This window comes from Chiloscyllium plagiosum, unplaced genomic scaffold, assembly GCF_037043375.1.
Source record: "Chiloscyllium plagiosum isolate Xiang-an unplaced genomic scaffold, Cpla_swu_hap1 HiC_scaffold_22, whole genome shotgun sequence".
NCBI classification, from domain to species: Eukaryota; Metazoa; Chordata; class Chondrichthyes; order Orectolobiformes; family Hemiscylliidae; genus Chiloscyllium; species Chiloscyllium plagiosum.
Genome location: NW_028270160.1, coordinates 52,551,737 through 52,574,313, shown reverse-complemented (window position 1 = coordinate 52,574,313; position 22,577 = coordinate 52,551,737). Strand labels below are relative to the sequence as shown.

General features: G+C 39.9%; 1 protein-coding gene across 9 annotated transcripts in view; it reads left to right on the top strand.

The window, feature by feature from the left end:
• Window positions 1-22,577, top strand: part of pcdh15b (protocadherin-related 15b) — a 1,538,224-nt gene that overhangs the window by 1,237,666 nt on the left and 277,981 nt on the right. For all 9 annotated transcript variants that reach the window (XM_087999065.1, XM_087999066.1, XM_087999064.1 and 6 more), the window contains one exon: window positions 5,107-5,235. In XM_087999065.1, coding sequence (XP_087855191.1) covers window positions 5,107-5,235 — 129 coding nt within the window. The remainder of the gene's footprint in view (window positions 1-5,106; window positions 5,236-22,577) is intronic.

Genomic DNA, 22,577 nt, shown 5'->3' with positions numbered 1-22,577 from the left:
TTTCAAATGCCTTCTATAAATTCAGGAACAGTATATCAATTGGCTCCCCTTTATCCACAGCACACATTATTCCTTCAAAGCAATCCAATAAATTGATGAAACATGATTTCTCTTCGACAAAAACATCCCAATTACCTTTTTTATATTCTAACCAAATTACCTCACTTGTCATTCATCTCTGCACAATTCCTCAAGTTTGATGCTTTTCCTAATTAATTTAGTTGACCACAGATGGTGGATGCTCTATTTTGAACATTCCTTTATTGTATGAATCTTATTGTTTGGAATATTCTGAAATATCCCCTTAAATGTCTACTACTCAACTCTATCAATTTATCACAAGCCTAGTTTGTAGTTCACTTCAGCTAGCTCAATTTCATGATCACATAGTCTCCTTTAGTTAGACTTAAAATACTGTTTTTCAAACCACACTTTCCCATTTCAAACTAGATGTAAATTTGGTTATATTGAGCTCACCACTATCTTTTGGTGTCTTTACTCAGATGTCATTAATAATCCTTTCCCAATACACAATATAGAATCTAATATTACCCACTCTCTGGTCAGTTCCAGAACATATTGCTCTAGAAAACTATTTTGAAAGTATTCTGTGAAATCCTCATCTAGGCTATTCTTGCTAACATAATATTCAAGTTTATATGTTGATTATAATCACTCATGACTGTTGCCCTCCCTTTATCTTAAGGATCCAATGTTTCTTTTTGTATACCTTGTCTCACATTGTGGTTAATGTTAGGGGCTTGTGGATCACACCAACTAGCTACTTCTTTCCTGTACTTTTCCTCATCTCCACCTGAACTAAATCCTCATGTTGTGAACTATGGCCATCTGTAATCATTATTAGAGACAAAAATGCTGTAGATGCTGGAATCCAAGGTAGACAAGCAGGAGGCTGGAAGAACACAGCAAGCCAGACCGCATCAAGAGGTGGAGAAATCAAAGTTTCAGTCCTGAAGAAGGGTTACACCCAAAACGTTGACTTCATCATGTCCTGATGCTGCCTGGCTTGCTGTGTTCTGCCAGCCTCCTGCTAATCTCTAATCATTGTGAAAATGTCATCCTTGATTTACAGCGCTTTCACTTTTACCTAGCCTCATGAATGTTATATATCACTTAATAATCAGGACCCAATTAGTGACATCTCCATAATGGCAATCAGACCAATTTATTTCCTTCAGTGTACTTTGTTGATTCATTTACTTTGCTGTGAATACTAGACGTATTCAAAAACAAAGCCTTTAGTTTTGTCCTTTTGTTATTTTTGCAATATGCCGAGCCATGAGTTGCAGATTGTTGTGGAGTACAATTTGATATTGTTGGGATGGCCAGTCTTGAGTTGCTAGATCCGTTCGAAGTCTGTCATATTTAGCATGGTGATGATGCCACATAACATAATGGAGGTTATTCTCAATGGAAAGGCAGAAGTTTGTCTCCATAATGACTGTGAGGTGGTCACCCTTGCCAAGACTGTTTTGGACAAATACAACTGCAGCAAGCAAATTAGTAAGAATGAAATTGAATATGTTTTTCCCTCTTGTTGGTTCCCTCATCACTTACCACTGATCTAGTCTAGCCGCTATGTTCTTTAGGACCTGACCTGTTCACTTAGTATGCTGCTGCTGAGCCACTCTTGGTTTTGGACATTGAAATCTCCCACCCAGCACATATTTTACTTCATTGCCACCCATGTGCTTTCTAAGAGTATTGTTCAACACAAAGGAGTGCTGATTCATCAGCTGAGGGAGATGGTACATGATAATCAGCAGGAAGTTTCTTTGCTCATGTTTAACCTGAAGTCATAAGATTTCATGGGGCCCAGAGTCATTGTGAGGACTGCCAGGCCAACTTCCTCCTGACTGTACCACTGTGCCACCATCTCTGATAGATCTGTCCTGCTGTTGGGACAAGACATATTCAGTGATGGTAATGGTGGTGTCTGGGACATTGTCTGTAAAGTATGATTCCGTGAGTATGACCATGTTAAGCTGTTACTTGACTAGTCTATGACCAGATGTTAATAAGGAGTACTTTGCAGAGTCAACAGGGCTGTTTCTGCCATTGTTTCCAGTGTCTGGTCAATTCAGTTGTTCTGACTAGTTTAACTTCTTTGTTGAGACTTTGTAGGGACTGATACAACTGAACGGTTTATTTTACCATTTCGGGAGGATAGTTGAGGGTCAACCACATTGCTGTGGGTTTGAAGTCACATGTAGGCCAGACCAGGTGACAATTGCAGATTTTCATTCTGTGACAGACATTAGTGACCCAGATGAGCTTTTCCAGTAATTAGCAATGGTTTCATGGTCATCTGTAGATTCCTAATTCCAGATTTTATTAAATTCAAATTCCATCTGCTGTAGGGGGGATTCGAACACAGATCCCCAGAACATTTGTTGAGTTTCTGGATTAATAGTCCAGTGATGAAACTGCCAAGTCATTGCTAACCTCAAATCTATTCAACAATTGCAGAGGAAGACTCTACTACAATCCTGCTCTCTGGGCCTCCCATAATTTGCTTTCTTGCAGTCTCAGTCCCTTGTCCAGAAACCCGGACTAAATCAGAAGGCAGTGTCTTCAGTGGTATGAATGGTTCCTGGTAACTGTCCTCCTCCCTGAAACTTCACAGTGTCTGTGGCTCAGTCTCCAGTTGTAAACTCTGAGCCAAAGCTACTTCCGCTTTAAGCATTTACTGCACAATGGTATCCAGGAACTTCCATATGCTGCTGCATTGACACATCACCTGTTCTGTTCATCAGTTTTAATTCTATTACACAATTATGTTTTTTTAATATATATTTTAACATTACCATAATTTTGTGTACTATGTTAAAAAATAAGAGTAGAAATACATTAACCACTCACCAGAGATTCACAAACTCCTTTTTCTGCAGAATCTCAAGAAACAATTCCGATCCACTCCAATGAATCTGACTGCCTAAGCAGAATTTTCCCAGAATCTTGTGAAAGCTCAACTTTGTGGAATTTTATGAAGGGTTTCACTCTATGACTTTTAGCAAGTTATCTCATATAATTGGATGCTGCTCACCTCATTAAGTATGCACCATTCCTGCACAATGCTATTCTCATGCTATCAGGACCTTCTGGGTTTCTTGCCAATCATGCATCTTTAAACCCTAGCTATGTACCAGTTCAAGTGCTGCACACTAGAATGGCTCTTCACATTTTCAATGTGTGAGGAGTTTTCACAGAGGTGACTGATGAAGGCAAGTTAGCACCCTGTTTTGATGACAAGGACTTGGACCATGCTGGTGGATGGAGTGGTAACCTCTTTTCTCAGGATAGGTAGAGGAAATCCTGGCTCAGATCTTGTAGCCAACTCTGAAGTTACAAGTCGGTATCCATGAGTTTGAAGAAATTCCCCAGATCACAGCAAGAAGGTTAGTAACCTTCTTGGCTCCACTAGGGAATTGCAAACGTTTTCTCTTTGCTGCCTCATACTCATTCTAAACTGTGCCACTGTGTACACCTCTCACCAAGTCACATTGACCACCATTCTCACTATTGCATACAGTATCTTCAGTTCATGCTTCTCATATACATTCCCTCTAACTTTTCTTGTGGCCCATGCATGGCAACAACCTTTGGCCCACCTCAACTTCTCTCAATTATTGTTGAGCATTATCCAAGGGGATAAAAATACTTATGGTGACTGGTGACAATTCCAGCGAACGTATTTTGGGAATATTAGAAGCAAAACAGATTCTTAGTAATGTGAGCAGTTAGTCAGACAGTGGTGTCCAAATGCACCACGGGCTTTCAAAGATGGAATGGGCACAAGGATGCTGGTCTTTCAAAGGTGGTGTGAGTTGTTCTGGGTACAGTGCATGACCATGTGTAGCAGAAATTAGATATGAGGGACATACAGGAGCATGGTAGGCAATTAATATGGTGAATTTGCTAAGATATGGCAAGAGAATCCACTTCGACTCCTGCCAACATATATTTAGCCAAAATAAATAAAATTCAACCCAGAGTAGCTGGGTTGCAATTGTAGATCATGTGCCACAGCGTCAAATAGGTGGGCTAAATGGCCCCTTCACTGAAGTAAAATTTTATGTAAATTAAATGGCAACAGTTGAAGCTGAGTGGCCTATCTAGTGTTTACTTCTGCCAAATAAAACAAGTCAAACATTTGCTCATTATTGCAATGCTAGTTGTGACAATCCAGGGCTGAGTGCCAAGAATCTACTGTCAAGTTCCCGATTTCAGCTGGGCATGAGGAGGAAATTCCAAGCGGAGAAGACATGCATCTACTTCTGGCAGGAGGAATTGGTTTCACCACAGTGATCTGTTTTCCATTAAATCCAAAATGGTACAATTCAGGATTTGTTCTTGTTGATGACAAATGTATCTGATTTAATCAAAATGTGTCTTCTGATGCTTCTTCTGTAATATTCTGAGATGTAATATGCTTTCCAAGTTAAAACTTCTGGTGCATTTCTTGCTGGATTCATTACAAAAGGCAATAACTTGAGAAACTTGTAATCACATTTTCGGCAAGTTAACAAAGCAAAGGGGGCAAATTGAAAAAGTGTTTTAGCATTTGCCATGATTTCTCAGAGTTGATGAGTGGCTGAAAGAAACAGCAGAGGAAGTTATCCCTCTTTTATAATATATTGAAACTCTGAGAGCAACATTGCGGTGACTAATGAACCACAAATCTATGCATATTTTTATAATAAATTTATGTAGGTATTTTTCTTTTTAAATAGAAGACATTATCTCAATCAGCTCTGAATAATTTGACCTTGACATAATTCACAAGAAGCCTTGATTAATTATGTTAAAATGCTTTTTTTATATGATTATGTTGAAATGTACTTGCACATTTTTCAAGGTGCATTATAAATGACTTCATCAGTCACTTTGCTGATGTCAGCTTTGTCTTGTTGACAATTTCAGAAAAAATAATAGTTGCTCATTGTCTTTGGAATTAATCACTAATTATTATCCTCATTGCTAAGATGTAGTAGGATTAATATATTGTTCCCACAAGTTATATGTGTCTTCATTGGTAACCTGTTGAAAATGAGCATTGTCCAACTGAGATTTTTTTTTCATTAGACTTCAACTACAACTGTCAATATTGTGGTTACTGATGTGAATGACAATGATCCAAACTTTGACACCATCCTTCTTAAGAACTTTACTGTACTGGAAGAGGAAGCAAATATATATGTGGGCCAAGTCAGGGTAAGACAATTTGAACTATTTTTCTATTTGCTATTTTTAGTCTTTAAGTTTTTTGCCAGGTATAGCTTTTAGAATGGTGAAAGGAGACAATCTACTGTGTCCCATTTAAATTTGAGACAGCAAACTATAGGTTATTTGAGACATCTTTCTTGAGGTATTTTCTTCTCCCTTAGAAATCCCAAACTGACTCTAGGCTAACTGGCCTTATTTGTTCAAAGTTTAAATTTTAAAATGGGAATTCTGAAAAATTGGAGCCATATTGCATCCATACTGGGATCATTTCATTTTCCTGCAGAGCACCACGCAATGAGCTTTATTATTTTCAATCTGCACAACTTATGTGTGAGTGATAAAAATAAAATTTACACCACTGTGGGTGAACCCAGCACAGTTATTAATGAGGAGACTCATCTGTCTAAAATCAGTTTCTAATTAAGTGTCACTATTCATGCCATTATGTAGATGTAGCAAGTTTAGATAAAACCATGGAATCTTGCTCAGTCTTTCAAAGAACAGATGGCAAAAATTGCATATTAATCTGTTAAGTATGAATTCCAAAATTCCTTGGCTGCACTCTCTGTACAGACCTTATTAGGCAGGTGTGTGGTTGGGGATACAATAGCCTTCATTTTTTTGTCTCATCCTCAGCAACAGGGAGACTTTTGCTGGAAGTTAAATCTTGAAAATTCAGTCATATAATGTGGAAATGATTAGTGTGGCTTTTAAAACAAATGGTTTGAAACCTTTATTAAATTAGTGACCATTTAAATGTAAATTCTTTTGGATTATGGGGTTCAATTTTTAAATTAATTGAAGTCAAATATGATACTCATTTTTAAATTCAACTATATTTAGGGTACATTATAAGTGGTATTTAGAATGCTTATTTTCCCTTTATACATTTGTACAATCTTCTTTGAATTATTTACTCTCCCCTTGGTGCTTTCTTTGAATATCTTTAATATTTTTTGTCTTATTCTGTTTACCATTTCTCCCCATTTAGTCATTTCATTATTTGCTACTAATCATTTTACTCAGAAACTTCTGAAGAGTCCTCCAAGATATTGTAGAATCATAGAATTCCTAGAGTGTGGAAGCAGACCATTCAGCCCATCGAGTCCACATTGATTCTTTGAAGACCATCCTAGCCAGACACAAACCCTACCCTATCCCTGTAACCCTGCATTTCCCATGGCTACTTCACAAAGCCTGCACATCACTGGTCACTATAGACAATTTAGCATGGCCAATCCACCTCCCACAACCTTTGGATTGTGGGGGGAATCCAGAGAACCCAGAGGATACCCACACATACATAGGGAGAATGTACAAACTCTACACAGACAGTCGCCCCAGGGTGGAATTGAACCCGGGTCCCTGGCACTGTGAGGCAGCAATGCTAACCACCATCCTACCCTGAGCTGAAGGAAATACTAAAAGTTAACTGCAAAAGAAATGTGGAGCTAAGTGTTATTGGTAAGATCAGAAGATAGATCTTAGAAAATTTTCATGTACCCTTTTGGGCCTTTATACCTCTCCATTAATATATTTCAGCAAGTGATTAGAGCAGGGATGGTGGCTGAGTCATTAGCACTGCTGTCTCACAGTGCCAGAGATCCAGGTTCAATTCCACCTTTGGGTGACTGTGTGGAGTTTGTACGTTCTCCCTGTGTCTGCGTGGGTTTCCTCCAGGTGCTCCAGTTTCCTCCCACAGTCCAAAGATGTACTGGTCAAGTGGATTAGGTAGTAAATTGCCCATACTGGTAATCCACCTAACCTGTACATTAACTGTACAGTTTAGGTGGATTACCAGTGGTAAATTGCCCATAGAGTCCAGAGTTGTGCAGGCTAGATGGACTAGCAATGGGATATGTAAGGTTACAGGGATAAGGTAGGAGGATGAGTCTAGCAGGGATGCTGTTTGGAGGGATTGTGTTGACTCGATGGGCTGAATGACCTGCTTCCACATTGTAGTGATTCTATGTTTCTCGAAGTCTTAAATGGAGTAGTACCAACAGACACTTGTAAATCAAGGTGAAGAACAGTAGGCGGGATCATGTAAGGGTCTGAATGATGTGAGCTATGATAAGATTTGTGACAAAGTCAGATGAGAAGTCTGACAAGTTCTATCTCAACATCAGGAGCACCTTGCTGAATTTTTTATATTTTTGCTGAGTGACAAGGCACGTTTCAAACTAGGCAGTGGCAGGTTGCCAATTAAAGAGGATTATTGTTTGCTAAGTACTCTACCTTACCTCATTAATATTTAGCACCCTATCTTATCAAATGTAGACAAACAAGGTAGACAATGGAAATTCTTGAGTTGGAAATCAGAGCAGTTACCTGGCAATTTCAGCTGGCTGCAAACAGCCTCCATGTTAGACACTGGGCATCAACTTTTCCATGGACACCTACTACGTATACCCCACATTAATGGACATTGGCGTTTGACTTGTATCAGCCTGTAAGGCTCTTCCTGGCACATCTCTGATCCATTCACAGGATGCTTCTGTATTTCAATGCTGCACTTCAGGCTGCACTAGCAGCTATCAATACCATAATAAACTATGTAATACTAGTGTTGAATGTAATACTGTCACAAGGACAGTCTACCCAGGGACACAAACCCAGCTTACAGACCAGACTACCCTGAATCCCTAGCCTGTTTGTGTGTTGTTATAGTGCTTACTCACACCAGATGCTCATAGCATGTTTGTAATGCATTACATTGCCTTGCCCCACCCCCCACCCCACCCCAACTCCAGCCAGATATAACAGCTTCATATTATTTCCATACTGCTTTATCATTTAGCATAGGCACAAAAGCAGTACTCTTGTCCAAGTTTGTCAGCAGACATATCAAGTCAAAGCCTTCAGGTGGGATTGGGCAGAGGGTGCTTGGTTTCTGGTACAGTAAGGTAAAAACAATGACTGCAGATGCTGGAAACCAGATTCTGGATCAGTGGTGCTGGAAAAGTACAGCAATTCAGGCAGCATCCGAGGACAAGTCTAGGTCAGCTTTTGATATTGCCCAGTAGCTTGGACACATTCAGCCGCTCAGTATAGTCAGAGACAGGTCCCTCCTTTCATAAGGATTGATGATGTGCGAGATATGCGGCTGTCCAGCCCCATCTCCGGCACTTTTATTTCCCTTCCCAGGAACAAAGACACGGAGGAGTCTGTCCAAAACTTTTCATTCAACTTTGCAAAGTCAGGTGCGAAAAAATGGTACACACACCCCTTAATAATAATCTCCACACATTATATACACGTAAATGTGGGCTGGGTCTCCTACTGCTGTCTTGACCAACGAGTGCTAGGGTTCCCCACTGTTTTCCTTATTTGGGTTCTGGTGCCTGTTACTCACTTGGCCAATCAGTGTTCGAGTTCCCCGTTCTTTCCTTATATGGATGATGTTGTACAACTGTGGTTAAGGGCGGTCTCTCAACTATCGAGGAAAGCTGTTACAATTGTTTCATTCATAAAAACATGGGGGAGGTCCGGCACCAGTTTCGAGTGTCTGCTTGTGTTTACTATAAGGTAGAAAAGACTAAAATGCAGCTAACCGTTTAAAAATTACACTACCCCCTACAATGAGCTAAATGCAACATTTAAAAGGCATTTGGACAAATGCATGGTTAGGAAAGGATTGGAAGGATGTGGGCCAAATGTAGGGAAATGGGAGTAGCGTCGATGGACATTTTTGTCAGCGTGAACCAGTTTGGGCCAAAGGGCCTGTCTCTGTGCTGTAGGACTCTATGCCAGACAACTATTTTGACTTTTACTCCCCCTACGTAAGTTGTTTTTCTTCTGGAATGAGAATACAGGAGATGAAAGTGGATAGTTATTTTTGGTGTAGGTGGGGAGGTGTGCTCTGCATAGGCAGAAGAAGGCATGCAAGGTTGGTGGTGGACGTTGGGGTAGATGAGGGCAAGTGAGGGATGGTATTGTAGGCATTAGTGAGGATGGTAGAGCATGATCCTTGGTATTGACTTGGTACAGTTGCAGAGACACAGCGAGTCTGATGTATCAGAGAGATGATGTCTGGTGAAGTGGAGATGGTTATTAGCATTCTTCCTACAGTGCTGGTCATTCATCCAAGTGATTGAGACTGCATTGACCTGGGTAGAGATCTTGGACCAGGCTAGCATGGTCAGAGTGGAGAGTGTCGTGCTGGAAAAGCGCAGCAGGTCAGGCAGCATCTGAGGATCAGGAAAATCGATATTTTGGGGAAAAGCCCTTCATCAGGAATTTCTCGATGAAAGGCTTTTGCCCGAAACATCGATTTTCCTGCTCCTCAGATGCTGCCTGACTGGCTGTGCTTTTCCAGCATGATGCTCTTGACTCTAATCTCCAGCATCTGCAGTCCTGCATTTCGCCTAGCATGGTCAGATATTGTAGCCTCCAAATATGGTCCTGCGACAAGAAAACATCCTGTAGTTTTATCAACTTGATATGGACCTGGCTCAACTCCCTCAAAATATATTAAGAGGATAGTCTAGACCCTAATGTTTTCTTATTTTAAGTTAGGCACTGGACTGCCATTCAGTTGTCAAACTACCAGATTCGAAGCAAAATGCACATTATTCATACATTCTAGTTAAAATACAACAAAAGAAAGAATAAAGAACTGGCTTAGCTGTAAACAGTACTGCCCATACTGTTCAGGGATATGTAGGTTAGGTGCATTAGTCAGGGGTAAATATAGGATAATAGGGGAGGAGAGTTTGTCTGGGTAGACTGGGTAGACTGGGTTGTCTGGATCGGTGTGGACTTGTTGCGCCAAAGGACCTATTTTCACACTGTAGAGATTCTATGAAATGACCTCTGACCAGGGGAAAGTGTATGCTTTGGTTTGGAGTTATCTGCCTTCTAGTTTCTCGCTGCAAATTCAAACATTTATCATTGTCATTGAACTGCAAGCCTCTTGTACCACACTTCAATGCACCTTCATCAAAGCCACCTTGTAGCTATTATTAGAATGATCCCCAGTGAAATGACCAGCTTTTGACCTCTAGTGGACCAGAAAGGAATTAAGTATTGCTTTTCTTGTGATACTTCCTCCAAAGCAGCAGAGAGGTGCAAACTAATTTCAATGAAGTTGGCTTCACTTCTTGCATCTAATTTGGAAAGCTATGATACTGAATAAACTTTGAAAGGATGCTAATCCCTAACAGCCAGTGATGCAAGTAAGTGAGTTGAGAGTAGAACATGGTGTAGCAGTGGAAACATAATTTCAATGGCAAAAGTAATTTATTTGCTTATGGAAATAAATTTGTCATCTTAGTGACCTTATGGACCATGTTATTACCCTAGTCAATGAAGGGTACCAAATGTAGTTTAAATTATTTATAAACAGAGACCATAAGAAGTTTCACTACAGCGGAAGCCATTAAGTTCAGCAGTTCCAGACTAATTGATGATGAAGTAATCAAAAACTTCTTCATACCCTTTAAAGTGGCTTAAAAGTGGGAAGTAAAATTTGCACCACACAAATGTGAAGCACTGACATCTCCAATACCAATAAATATTACCTGCTCAACAGCATCCCCCACTATCAACACACCAGGAATTACCACTGACCACTGGGGCGGCATGGTGGCACAGTGGTTAGCACTGCTACCTCACAATGCTAGAGACACGGGTTCAATTCCCACCTCAGGCAACTGTCTGTGTGGAGTTTGCACATTCTCCCCTTGTCTGCGTGGGTTTCGTCTGGGTGCTCCGGTTTCCTCCCACAGTCCAAAGATGTGCAGGTTAGGTGAATTGGCCATGCTAAATTGCTCGTAGTGTTAGGTGAAGGGGTAAATATAGGGGAACGGGTCCGGATGGGTTGCTCTTCGGAGGGTTGGTGTGGACTGCTAGGACAAACCAAACAGAGACATGCACAAGAATTCCTAAAAGCATGGCATTCCAACCAGAACTCTATCAACAAACACATCGAGTTAGACCCCATCTACCACCCCCTGAAAAAAGGAACAAGAAGTGACTTCACCACAGGAAATAACATCACCAAATGAAATGACATCACCAACCCAAAGAAACCAAACATATAAATAGAAAGCAGGAATTTTCAGCATTGCTTCGCCTGAGGCCCACTGAAGATGTTACCTAGTAGGGTAACGAAACATCTGGAACTGAACCTTCCAGCTCAGTGAGCAAGCCTACATCCATGATCTCAATATTCCAAATGTGGTCTGACCAGAGCCTTTTACTCCCTCAGCAGTACAGCTTTGCTCTTGTATTCTAGCCCTCTTGAAATGAATGTGAACATTGCATTTGCCTTCTTAACTGCCAACTGAACCTGCATATTAACCATAAGGGAATCCTGAACTAGGAATCCCGAGTCCCTCTGTGTTTCATATTTCAGGAGCCTTTCCCCATTTAGAAAATAGTCTTCATTTCTATTCTGCCTACCAAAATGCATATTGTCTCACTTTCCCACATTGTATTCCATTTGCCACTGCTTTACCCACTCCTATAGCCAGCTCAAGTCCTTCTGCAGCCTTCCTGCTTCAACACCATCTATGTCTCCACTTTCTTTGCGTCTTCTGCAAATTTAGCAAGAATGCTCTGCATTCCTTCATCCAGATCATGAATGTATGATGTCATTAGTTGTGGTCCCAACATTGGATCCCTGAGGCATTCCACTAGTTACTGCTATCATCCTGAAAAAGGCCCTTTTATCCAATTCTTTGCCTTCTGCCAGTCAGCTAATCTTTTCCATTAAATTCCATCTGCCACTTGTCTGCCTATTACATGAATTTGAATTTGTCCATTTGAAATTCTACACTATCCTCTTCACTGTTTATATTATTTCTAAGCTTCACATCATCTGCAAATTTGGAAACCATGACTTCCAGAGAAGTCTAGGTTATTAATAAATACCAGGAAAAGCAGAGTCTCTGACATGGGCTTTCTTGGAACTCTCTGATAAAACCTCCTTTGGTCAAAAGATACATTCACCCTCTGTTTCCTGTCAATTAGGCAAGTTCACATCAATGTTGCTACTATCCATTTTACTCAATGATCTCTTGCTGATCTGTTGCGAGTCAGTGCAGGTGCAGGATATTAACTCCCCCGTCAGGTCTACACCCGCCACTAGCCCACACCCCACTCCTGGCATCTTTCCCTGCCACCGCAGGAATTGAAAAACCTGTGCCCACACCACTCCTCTCATCTCTGTCCAATGCCCCAAAGGATCCTTCCACATTTGACAGAAATTTGCCTGTATCTCTACCAATGTCATCTACTCTATCCGTTGCACCCGATGTGGTCTCCTCTACATCGGGGAAGCAGGATGCTTTCTTGTGGATTATTTCAGAGAATATCTCTGAGACACCTGCACACACCAACCCCACCATCCTGTGGCTGAACACTTCAACTCACCCTCCCACTCCGTCAAGGTCATGCAGGTCCTGGGCCTCCTTCACCACCAAATCATTACCACCCAACACCTGGTGGAAGAACGGCTCATATTCCACCTTGGGACCCTGCAACCACACAGGATGAATGTGGATTTCAACAGTTTCCTCATTCCACGCCCCCCCACACAACCCCATTATCCCAGTCCCAAGCCTCCAACTTGACACCGTCCTCCTGATCTGCCCATCACCTTTCCCATCTATCTGCTCCAACATCCGACCTCTCGCTTTCTCCCTCACCTTCACCTACCTATCACTTTGTCAGCTAATTTACCCCCCCCCCCCCCACCCCCCCCCCCCCCCCCCCCGCTCCATTTATCTCTCAGCCCACATGCCTCATTCCTGATGAAGGGCTTATGCCCAAAATGTCAATTCTCCTGCTCCTCAGATGCTGCCTGACCTGCTGTGCTTTTCCAGCACCACACACTTTGACTCTGATCTTCAGCATCTGCAGTCCTCACTTTCTCACAGCACATTAACAGCAATTCCCTCATCATGTTAGAGAACACACAGTTTGTCCTTAACAAATCCACGCTGAACTTCCTTAAATAATCTACGTACATCCAAATAATTATCATTTTTCTCCTGAATTATTGGTTGTCAAATTTTATCTCGTATATTACCCCACAATGGAATTGGTCCAACCTCTGTGTAGAGGTAGTGTCTCAACCACTTGTATACCAGACCTGTGGATTACACATTTTGAAGGATTAAAAGTGACAAATGCATTCACTTTCAATGTCAATGAATGAAATCAGGTTCCAACTGCAAACGACCGTTGAATCAGTTACTGTCCAATTCAATTGTATCACTGAGGAAAGGGGCCATGGCAAGTAAATGCGGAGACATTTCTTCAGCCAGAGAGTGGTGGGCCTCTGGAATTCATTGCCACGGAGTGCAGTGGAAGCCGGGACGCTAAATGTCTTCAAGGCCAAGATTGATAGATTCTTGTTGTCTAGAGGAATTAAGGGCTACGGGGAGAACGCTGGTAAGTGGAGCTGAAATGCGCATCAGCCATGATTGAATGGCGGAGTGGACTCGATGGGCCGAATGGCCTTACTTCCACTCCTATGTCTTATGGTCTTATGGTCTTAAATGGAGATGAGGTGCAGATCAGTTACAGTTTGAATGGTGTACATGGACAAAGGGTAGAATGAAATTTCCTGTTCACTGCTCCATTGTGCAAGTGTCTTCACTTCAGTTTAATATACATTACTCGATCCACTTTTATCAATTTTGAATCACTCTCTGAATATAATTAATCATTGATCATTTTACAGAAAGACAAAAGTCTCTAACATTCATTTGGCGCTTTTCATGACTACCAAACATGTTAAAGCACTTTACAACCAAAGAAGTACTTCTTAAAGTATAACTGATATAATCAAAGAATCTCTACAGTGTGGAAACAGGCCATTTGGCCTAACAAGTCCACACCTACTCTGAAGAATATCCCACCCAGACCCGTTTCCCTACCTCATCACTCTAATTTCTCCTGACTAATGCACCTAACCTACACATACTGGAATGCTATGGACAATTTAGCACAGCCAATTTACCTAACCTGCACATCTTTGGACTGTGAGAGGAAACCCGCACAGACACAGGAAGAACGTACAAATTCCACACAGACAGTTGTCCGAGGCTGGAATCAAACCCAGGTCCCTGGCACTGAGAGGCAGCAGTGCTAATTACTGATCCACTGTGCTGCCCCCAAATGATGCAGGGCACAAAGCAGCCAATATGTCCACAACAAACTATCATAAATAATAATACAGTAATGACCAGAAAATCAGTGTTTGTAATGCTGATTGACAGATAAATATTGCTCGGAATATTGTTACATTTTAGCTGAGACACCAGCTCTTTTTCACCAGCTCTTTTTCAAAATAGTAACGTGACAATTTTTACGTCCACCTGAACAGGTAAATATAGCATTGGTTTAAAATAAGATTATAAGACAGAAGAGCAAAAATTAAGCTATTCAGCCCAATTAGTGTGCTCCACCATTCAATCATGGCTGATAAGTTTCTCAACCCGATTCTCCCGCTTTCTCCCCATAACCCTTGATCCCCTTTACAATCAAGAACCCATCTATCTCCATTCTAAATATACTCAATGACCTGACCTGCATAGCCTTCTGTGGTGGTCAATTCCACAGATTCACCACTCTCTGGCTGAAGACGTTTCTCCTTATCCCTGTCCTAAAGGGTCTTCCCTTTATTCTTTCAAAAGATGACCCCTCAAAGAGGACAGCAATCCCTTAGTACTGCATAGGGACATCAGCTTTGTTTATTCCTGAAATAACTCCACAGGGGCCAATTTACCTTTTATTTACACGTGGAAAGTCTTTCACACTGATCCAGCTCCTTCAGAGTCAGCTGTCAGAGTGTGAGGATGTCTGACACTCCCGTTCGTATCTGTCAGCCATAGCTCCCTGATTTGACCTTATTAACAGCCCCAATCAGGGAACTCACATTCTGTGAGGTCCACCTGGCTGACTTTGTTACAATCAATATAGTTGCAGTTCAACTGGAGAACCTAGGTTTTGGGACCTGAACCAGTAACCTTGTGATTCAGAGGCAAGAGTGCTAACAATTGAACCATAGCTAACACTCAAAGACTGCATTTCCTGTTATCAACATATATTGACTCTCGACCAGGAAAAGAACGGTTCATTGTTGGTGAACTAACTTGACACAGGATGGTATGCTGTTGCCAAGCTAACCTTTATTTACACATGAACAGTGCTTGATTGTAGTACTGTCTCATTCAGAAACAGACATCCCTGACACTCAACTTTTATATCAGCCAGGGTTCCCAGATTGGACCAAGTTAACAGTCCCAATCAGGGAGCTCATTCTATGATCTCCAGTGGGTTGACCTTGTTACAATCAGTACCATTGGCCACTTTTCAAGAAACCCTCAAATGTACAATGTTTGAGGGAGTTCACTGATTACCAACTGCTCTACAGTGAAGAAAAAAGTGCAAAGTTAACTTTTTCAAGATGAATTATTTGCTGTAACTCAACGGATCTTTGACCCAATAGGTAGGTTTCTAAATTGATGAGATTTCAGAATGTGTTGAACAATATTTCTGATGATTGGACACCTCTGCTGGTACCTTGCAGGATAAATTTAAATGAATTGTCAGAATAAATGTAATACATAGCATAAAATGACTGCTGTGAAATATGTGTTGCAATGTTTTTCAAAACATAAGTTGCACATCCCAGAAAAAAAAAGAGTTGTCAGTGTGGCAAAAGAAATGAGAAAAGAAGGCATTGAAACACCTACCTGTTGAGTATTTCCATTGGTTTCCGTGAGGCATAGTTTAAAAATTAGGAGCTGCCCTTTGAAGGCAGAGGAGAAGTTTTTTTTTCTCTCTCTCAGCATAGTGCACCTTTGGTACTCTTTGCCTCAGGAGGTGAAGTCACTGAATATTTTTAAGGAAGCAGTCAACAGATTCTTGTTTGGTAACAAAATCAATGTTATTAGGGGTAATGAGAATATGGAGTTCAAAACACTAACAGATTAGCTATGATCATATTGAATGGTGGAGCAGGCTCAAGAGGGCAAATGGCCTCTGTTCCTAAATTTTATGCTTGCATTTCCATTATCCATGTTTTTGTAATAATGTTGTAAAAGGTATAAAAAGCATTGACACTGATTAAAAATGGCCCGAATATTAAAGGGGTCCTGGGTAAGTTGTACATGAGTTCCAGAGTGGGTGCCAAACCTGGGAATGTGCAATGAATCATGAGCATAAGTGTACTTTGTGACCACCTGAATTGGTCAAATCTACACTTGTCTAGTCTACATGGTTGGGACTGTTGGTCTGCAATCACGGAGGTGGTGATGGAGTCTCTGACTGGGATTAAGGTCATCAACAAGTCCTTGTGAGAGATGGGGGAAGACTTCATCTATTCCTTTCTCCTCGAGATAGCTGTAAGTAAAGTCTTAACAAATATTGTTGGCTGGATTAATTTAGCCAATCAGAAAATCACCCCAGTGTCCACCTTGAATTGCAGATTAGTTTCTCCTGACATTACCAGGTGCAATCTTCATATTTAATTCTATTTGAGAGGTGTGTTCACCTCTTGTGTTTCAAAGCACACGTTAATACCTAAACTCTGTGTGAAAGAGTATCTGACTTCCCCAACTTAATGGCCAATTCTCCAGCCCAGAGTCTGCTAAGTAGGCAAATATAAAGTTGGGATTTTTTTTAAAATTGAGGTTTATACTTGCATTTTTATGGCAATAGGCCTGTTGAGCATGTGACCCCATAACTCCACACAATGAGTCTTGCCTAGCTACGCAGGCCCTAAAATCTTGTGATGAAGAAACTCCCAAGATCTCACTCTACTTCCTCTTGGTGAACTCCTAGAACTGGAAGGATTTCTAAATTAGAATCAATCTCTGTATTTGGATTACAGGATGTTGGCTGAAACTGAAATATTATGTTTTTTGCTGGCAACAACAAAAGCTTGATGTAACCTTTCAGCTACTCAAGTCAGTCTCAGGATTGGAATTGGATAGGTGCTGTAATTACTGACAAGGACCAAAGCCTTTAGTGGTGGAAAATATTAGTTCAAAAGCAAATAGAGATAATTTGAGTTCTGCACATTCAATAAAGCTGTACCATGCCTAATCATAGAAGCTACAACAAGTCTATTTCCTTAGCCAGACCTACAATATAAAGATCAGACTATGTGAACGCTTGCAGTGATAAGAAAAAAACAATCTGAAAGGAAACTGAATATATTAAGTTTCTTTTTTAACAAGAGAGTAGCTTTGCATCTTGATTGCTACCATTTATTATTTTCCTTTCAAACATTTCGAAATATTTCTATCTTGACAGTATATTACTGTTCATTATTAAGCTGTTCATTTGTTGTTAAATAGTTTGTTTAATGGTTATTTTTGTAATTCTGATCATATTGTCAAAAGTCTTCCTAGTTAAGAAAGTTATTTTAGATTCTCTCAAAGGCAAAGGGAATAGAGATCTACATTTTACACAGAGTTGATATATGGAAGCAAACAATATAGAAGAAAGTAGTCAACAAAAAGAAATCTACAGGTCTTGTCTCCTATTATATAAGATATATAGTGCTTAGATCAGTTTTTTTTTGAAAGAGTTGAATGGATTGCTGATTGGTTCGAAAGTGCGGTCACCCAAAGTGCTGATGCTGCTTGGCTTTCCTGTGCAAGTTTGACCTAAGACCTTAGACAAAGTACAAGAAGGCATAATGGATGAAGATGTTTTGGCTCTGGACTGTATTCCAAATCTAACATGGCTCTGAACAGATTTTCCACTCTTTTGAACTGTGTAACAAGGGAGAAGGAGAGAAACGCTGAAAGTGACAACTTTTGTGGGATTGCCTGTCATAGAATGTGCAGAATTAGAATCTTGCAGTAAGTAACCAAAGCTGATTTTGATCTGATTAAAAGAATTGTTTGACTGGATTCTTACTTGACTGGGGATCAAATTATAGAAAGAATTTTCCATGAATAAAATGGAAACTAATTCAAATTAATAATTAAAATTAATTTAAAAAATGTTGTAAACACAGCTATGAAAAGCACAAAACCCAACATGAAAGAAAAGTATTTAAAAAAAATTATGTTTTTTGTCAGAAGCAAACTATGAAGCTTAATGGTAAAAAAAGATTTGAGAAGGAAATATGATATAAAAGGCATGCGTGACAGAGACACATCACTTTCACAGATCATGCGTTTGAAAAATATCCTGTGGTTGTTCCCCCATACAAGTTAGCTAGGAAAGACCTAAAGAAAGAGCTAAGAAGAGCCAGGAGGGAACATGAGAAGTCATTAGTAGATAGGATTAAGGAAAACCCTAAGACTTTCTAGAGATATATCAGGAATAAAAGAATGACCAGAGTAAGATTAGGTCCAATCAAGGATAGTAGTGGGAAGTTGTGTGTGGAGTCAGAGGAGAAAGGGGGAGCACTAAATGAATACTTTTAGTCAGTATTCACACTAGAAAAAGATAATGTTGTCGAGGAGAATATTGAGATACAGGCAACTGGACTAGCTGGGATTGAGGTTCACAATGAGGAAGTGTTAGCAATTCTGGAAAGTATAAAAATTGATTCATCACCTGGGCCGGGTGGGATTTATCCTGAAATTCTCTGGGAAGCCAGGGAAGAGATTACAGAGCCTTTGGCTTTGATCTTATGTCATCATTATCTACGGGAAGAGTGCTAGAAGACTGGAGGATAGCAAATGTTGTTCCCTTGTTCAAGAAGGGGAGTAGAGACAACCCTGGTAATTGTAGACCAGTGAGCCTTACTTTGGTTGAGAGTAAAGTGTTGGAAAGGGTTTCAGCGATAGGATTTATAATTGTCTAAAAAGGAATAAGTTGATTAGGGATAGTCAACATGATTTTGTGAAGGGTAGGTCATGCCTCACAAACCTTATTGAGTTCTTTGAGAATGTGACAAAACAGGTGGAAGAGGGTGCAGCAGTTAATGTGATGCATATGGATTTCAGTAAGATGTTTAATCAGGTTCCTCACAGTAGGCTATTGCAAAAAATATGGAGGCATGGAATTGGGGGTAATTTAGCAGTTTGGATTAGAAATTGGCTAGCTGAAAGAAGACAGGGTGATGGTTGATAGAAAATGTTCATCCTGGAGTTCAGTTACTAGTGGAGTACCGTAAGGACCTTTTTTGGGTCCACTGTTGTTTGTCATTTTTATGAATGACCTGGATGAGGGCATAGAAGGACGGGTTAGTAAATTTGCGGATGACACTAAAGTTACTAGAGATATGGATAGTGACAAAGGATGTTGTAGATTACAGAGGAAAATAGATAAGCTGCAGTGCTGGGCTGAGAGGTGGAAAATGGAGTTTAATGCAGAAAAGTGTGAGGTGATTCACTTTGGAAGGAGTAACAGGAATACTGGGCAAATGGTAAGATTCTCGGAAGTATAGATGAGCAGAGAGATCTCGGTGTCCAGGTACATAGATCCTTGAAAGTTGCTACCCAGGTTGATAGGGTTGTTAAGAAGGCATATGGTGTGATATCTTTTATTGGTAGAGGGATTGAGTTTCTGAACCATGAGGTCATGCTGCAGCTGTACAAAACTCTGGTGCGGCCACAGTTGGAATACTACATACAGTTCTGGTCACTGCATTATGGGAAGGATGTAGAAGCTTTGGAAAGGGTTCAGAAGAGCTTTAATAGGATGTTGCCTGGTATAAAGACGGAAGGTCTTACAAGGAAAGGTTGAGTGACTTGAGGCTGTTTTCATTAGAGAGAAGAAAGTTGGGAGGTGACTTAATTGAGACATGTAAGATAATCAGAGGGTTGGATAGGTTGGACTGTGAGAGCCTTTTCCCTTGGATGGCAATAGCTAGCACAAGGGGACAAAGTTATAAATTGAGGGGTGATAGATATAGGATAGATGTCAGAGGTAGTTCCTTCACTCAGAGAGTAGTAGGAGCATGGAATGCACTGCCTGCAACAGGAGTAGACTCATCACATTTAAGGGCATTTAAATGGTCATTGGGTAGGCGTATGGATGAGAATCGAATAGTGTATGTTAGATGGGCTTTAGATTGGTTTCACAACACTGAAGGCCGAAGGGCCTGTACTGTGCTGTAATGTTCTATGTTCTGTGTTGTCCCTGCGTACCAAACTGAGAAAAACAAAATAACAAAAATTTCGAATAAAAAAAAAGCATATTTGTCTGAAGCATTAAGATCTCCAGGGAAAGAAAATAATCAACATTTCCTTTTCACATAAACAGTTACCTGAAGAAATTTGTGCCTTAATAATTCTGTTACTTAGGCTGAGTAAAACCCTGATGAATCCTGTTAAAATAAAACATCATTACATGTATGGATCCATTAATGTACAAAACCTTCACAGAATGCTGAGAATTTAAGCAATTGTACTTTAACTTCAGCATATTTAGCATTAATGGCCTCATGTTATTCATATATTTCTATGTATTAACTGACCAATATTTCAAAGCAGGTGTTGAATTATAACTAAAACACTGTTTCAAACAGAGAAATGGTATTCAGTGAACCATGAAATTACTTCCCTTTTAGTATTCCACATCCACACCTTAGCTTCACTCAAGCTGATTTTTAACTATGCGAAAATTAGCTTCTCAGACTCAGAAATATTGTAATCAAATAATACATGTAAGAATGGTCACCTTGCTACTATATCTATTCTTGTGATGCAGAAAACAACATGATCAATAATCAATATCTGTCAACCTGGACCAAATTACTACAGCCACGTAAATGTTAACCTCAGTTAATAGCCATTATTTTAATACCTGTGCCTTTCATTGAAATGCAATCATTCTATTCTAATATTGTCATAATACTATGGCTTTAAGAGGTTTATCTTGTCCTTTTCTTTTCATGAACAAGATTGAGTCAGAGGCAGTGAGTAGTCTGCTCTAAATCTATAAACTGAACAGTTTGTGAAGCCTTGAGGATTTTACTTTTAAAGTTGAAATAGGAGCAGCGTACATGAGTGAGGTCAAGCTCTCACAGAACCAGGATTTTTAGTTTAGCTTTAAGCAGTTGCTGGGGTCTTGAAGCCAGATGTGGAAGCTCTCCTTCCTCTCTCTGTTACAGCCAAAAGCTGGGATTCTCTTCCTGCTGTTAGAATTGCAATCTATATTACTGAACTTGCCTTTGCTAAGGGTGTGTTTATGGTATACTACTATGTTGGAACAGTTAATTAGTAATAGTTTATATATTATTTTGTTAAGCATTTAAATACAGTTATAGTTAAGCCAATTCTTTTATTTCTATTTTGGCTGTATTTTAACTGTCGTGTAAAGAGAGTGTTTTCCTAAAAGTCTATAATTTGACCAATTGAATTGCATCTGGAAGGCAACTTCTTACCTTACATTCAACATAAGAAAAAGTTAAGGTTTACTCTAACTTCTTAAAATATTTTGAGTGGGATGGTGTGGTCCATTACAAAAACTATAGATTGCAAATTAGAAACAACATGATGTAAATAACTTTATTTGGGCTTAAGAGGATTAAGGGATGCAGTCATCTTATGTACATGTTTAATATTTCATTGAATAATATTGTAGAGCTGTGAAGGTAGGTATTTGGATCGTCTGTCCTGATGTGTAATATGAAATGTATACAGTATTGGGAAATTAGGAAACTAAGATTGTGCTATTTGTGTTCAGTGAATTGTAGTACCTTGACATCATCTCAAGTATAGTCCAGTTTCCTGAAGCCCTCACACACAGGATCAGTGGGTATTTAATAGATTTTGCTCCTAATCCTTTTTATTTTCAAGGTGCATCTGCCAAGGCATCATTACACAATTTGTTACACAAAATATTTTAAGAAGTTAGAGTAAACCTTAACTTCAGCAAGACTGCAGAATGCCGATGAAATATTTCAATATCTGATATTTTTTTCTTCAGTTTTCTGTATGGTAAAGCTTTGTTTCCTATCACGCTGACTTTGAAATGATTTGAAGGACGAGCTCCATGTGCAAAGGAATTTTTACACAAGAATCAAACTTTGCAGGGTTTTTTTCCTTCATTTCCAGTGCATTTTAAAGTACTGATTATTCTTCAAACAGAGCCACAAGATCTTTACACCAACTGAGAGAGCAGATACCTCTTGTTTGAGTTTCCATATTTTAGTTTTTTTCTGCTTTGATTACCCATGTTCAGGTCGCCTTTGAATTCATCCCTGTTGCAGCTTCATTCTGGCTATTTGTAATCCCAAATTTACAAAAGTGTATTGAGTAAAGATGCACACATACAAAGCGAATATAAGGACTAGCTCATTTATCACAATCAATGTGTGATGATGGTATTAATGACAATGAATTGATCATATCATAAAATAGCTGTAAAGGCAATATTGTAAGTGTTGCATTGGCACAGTACAT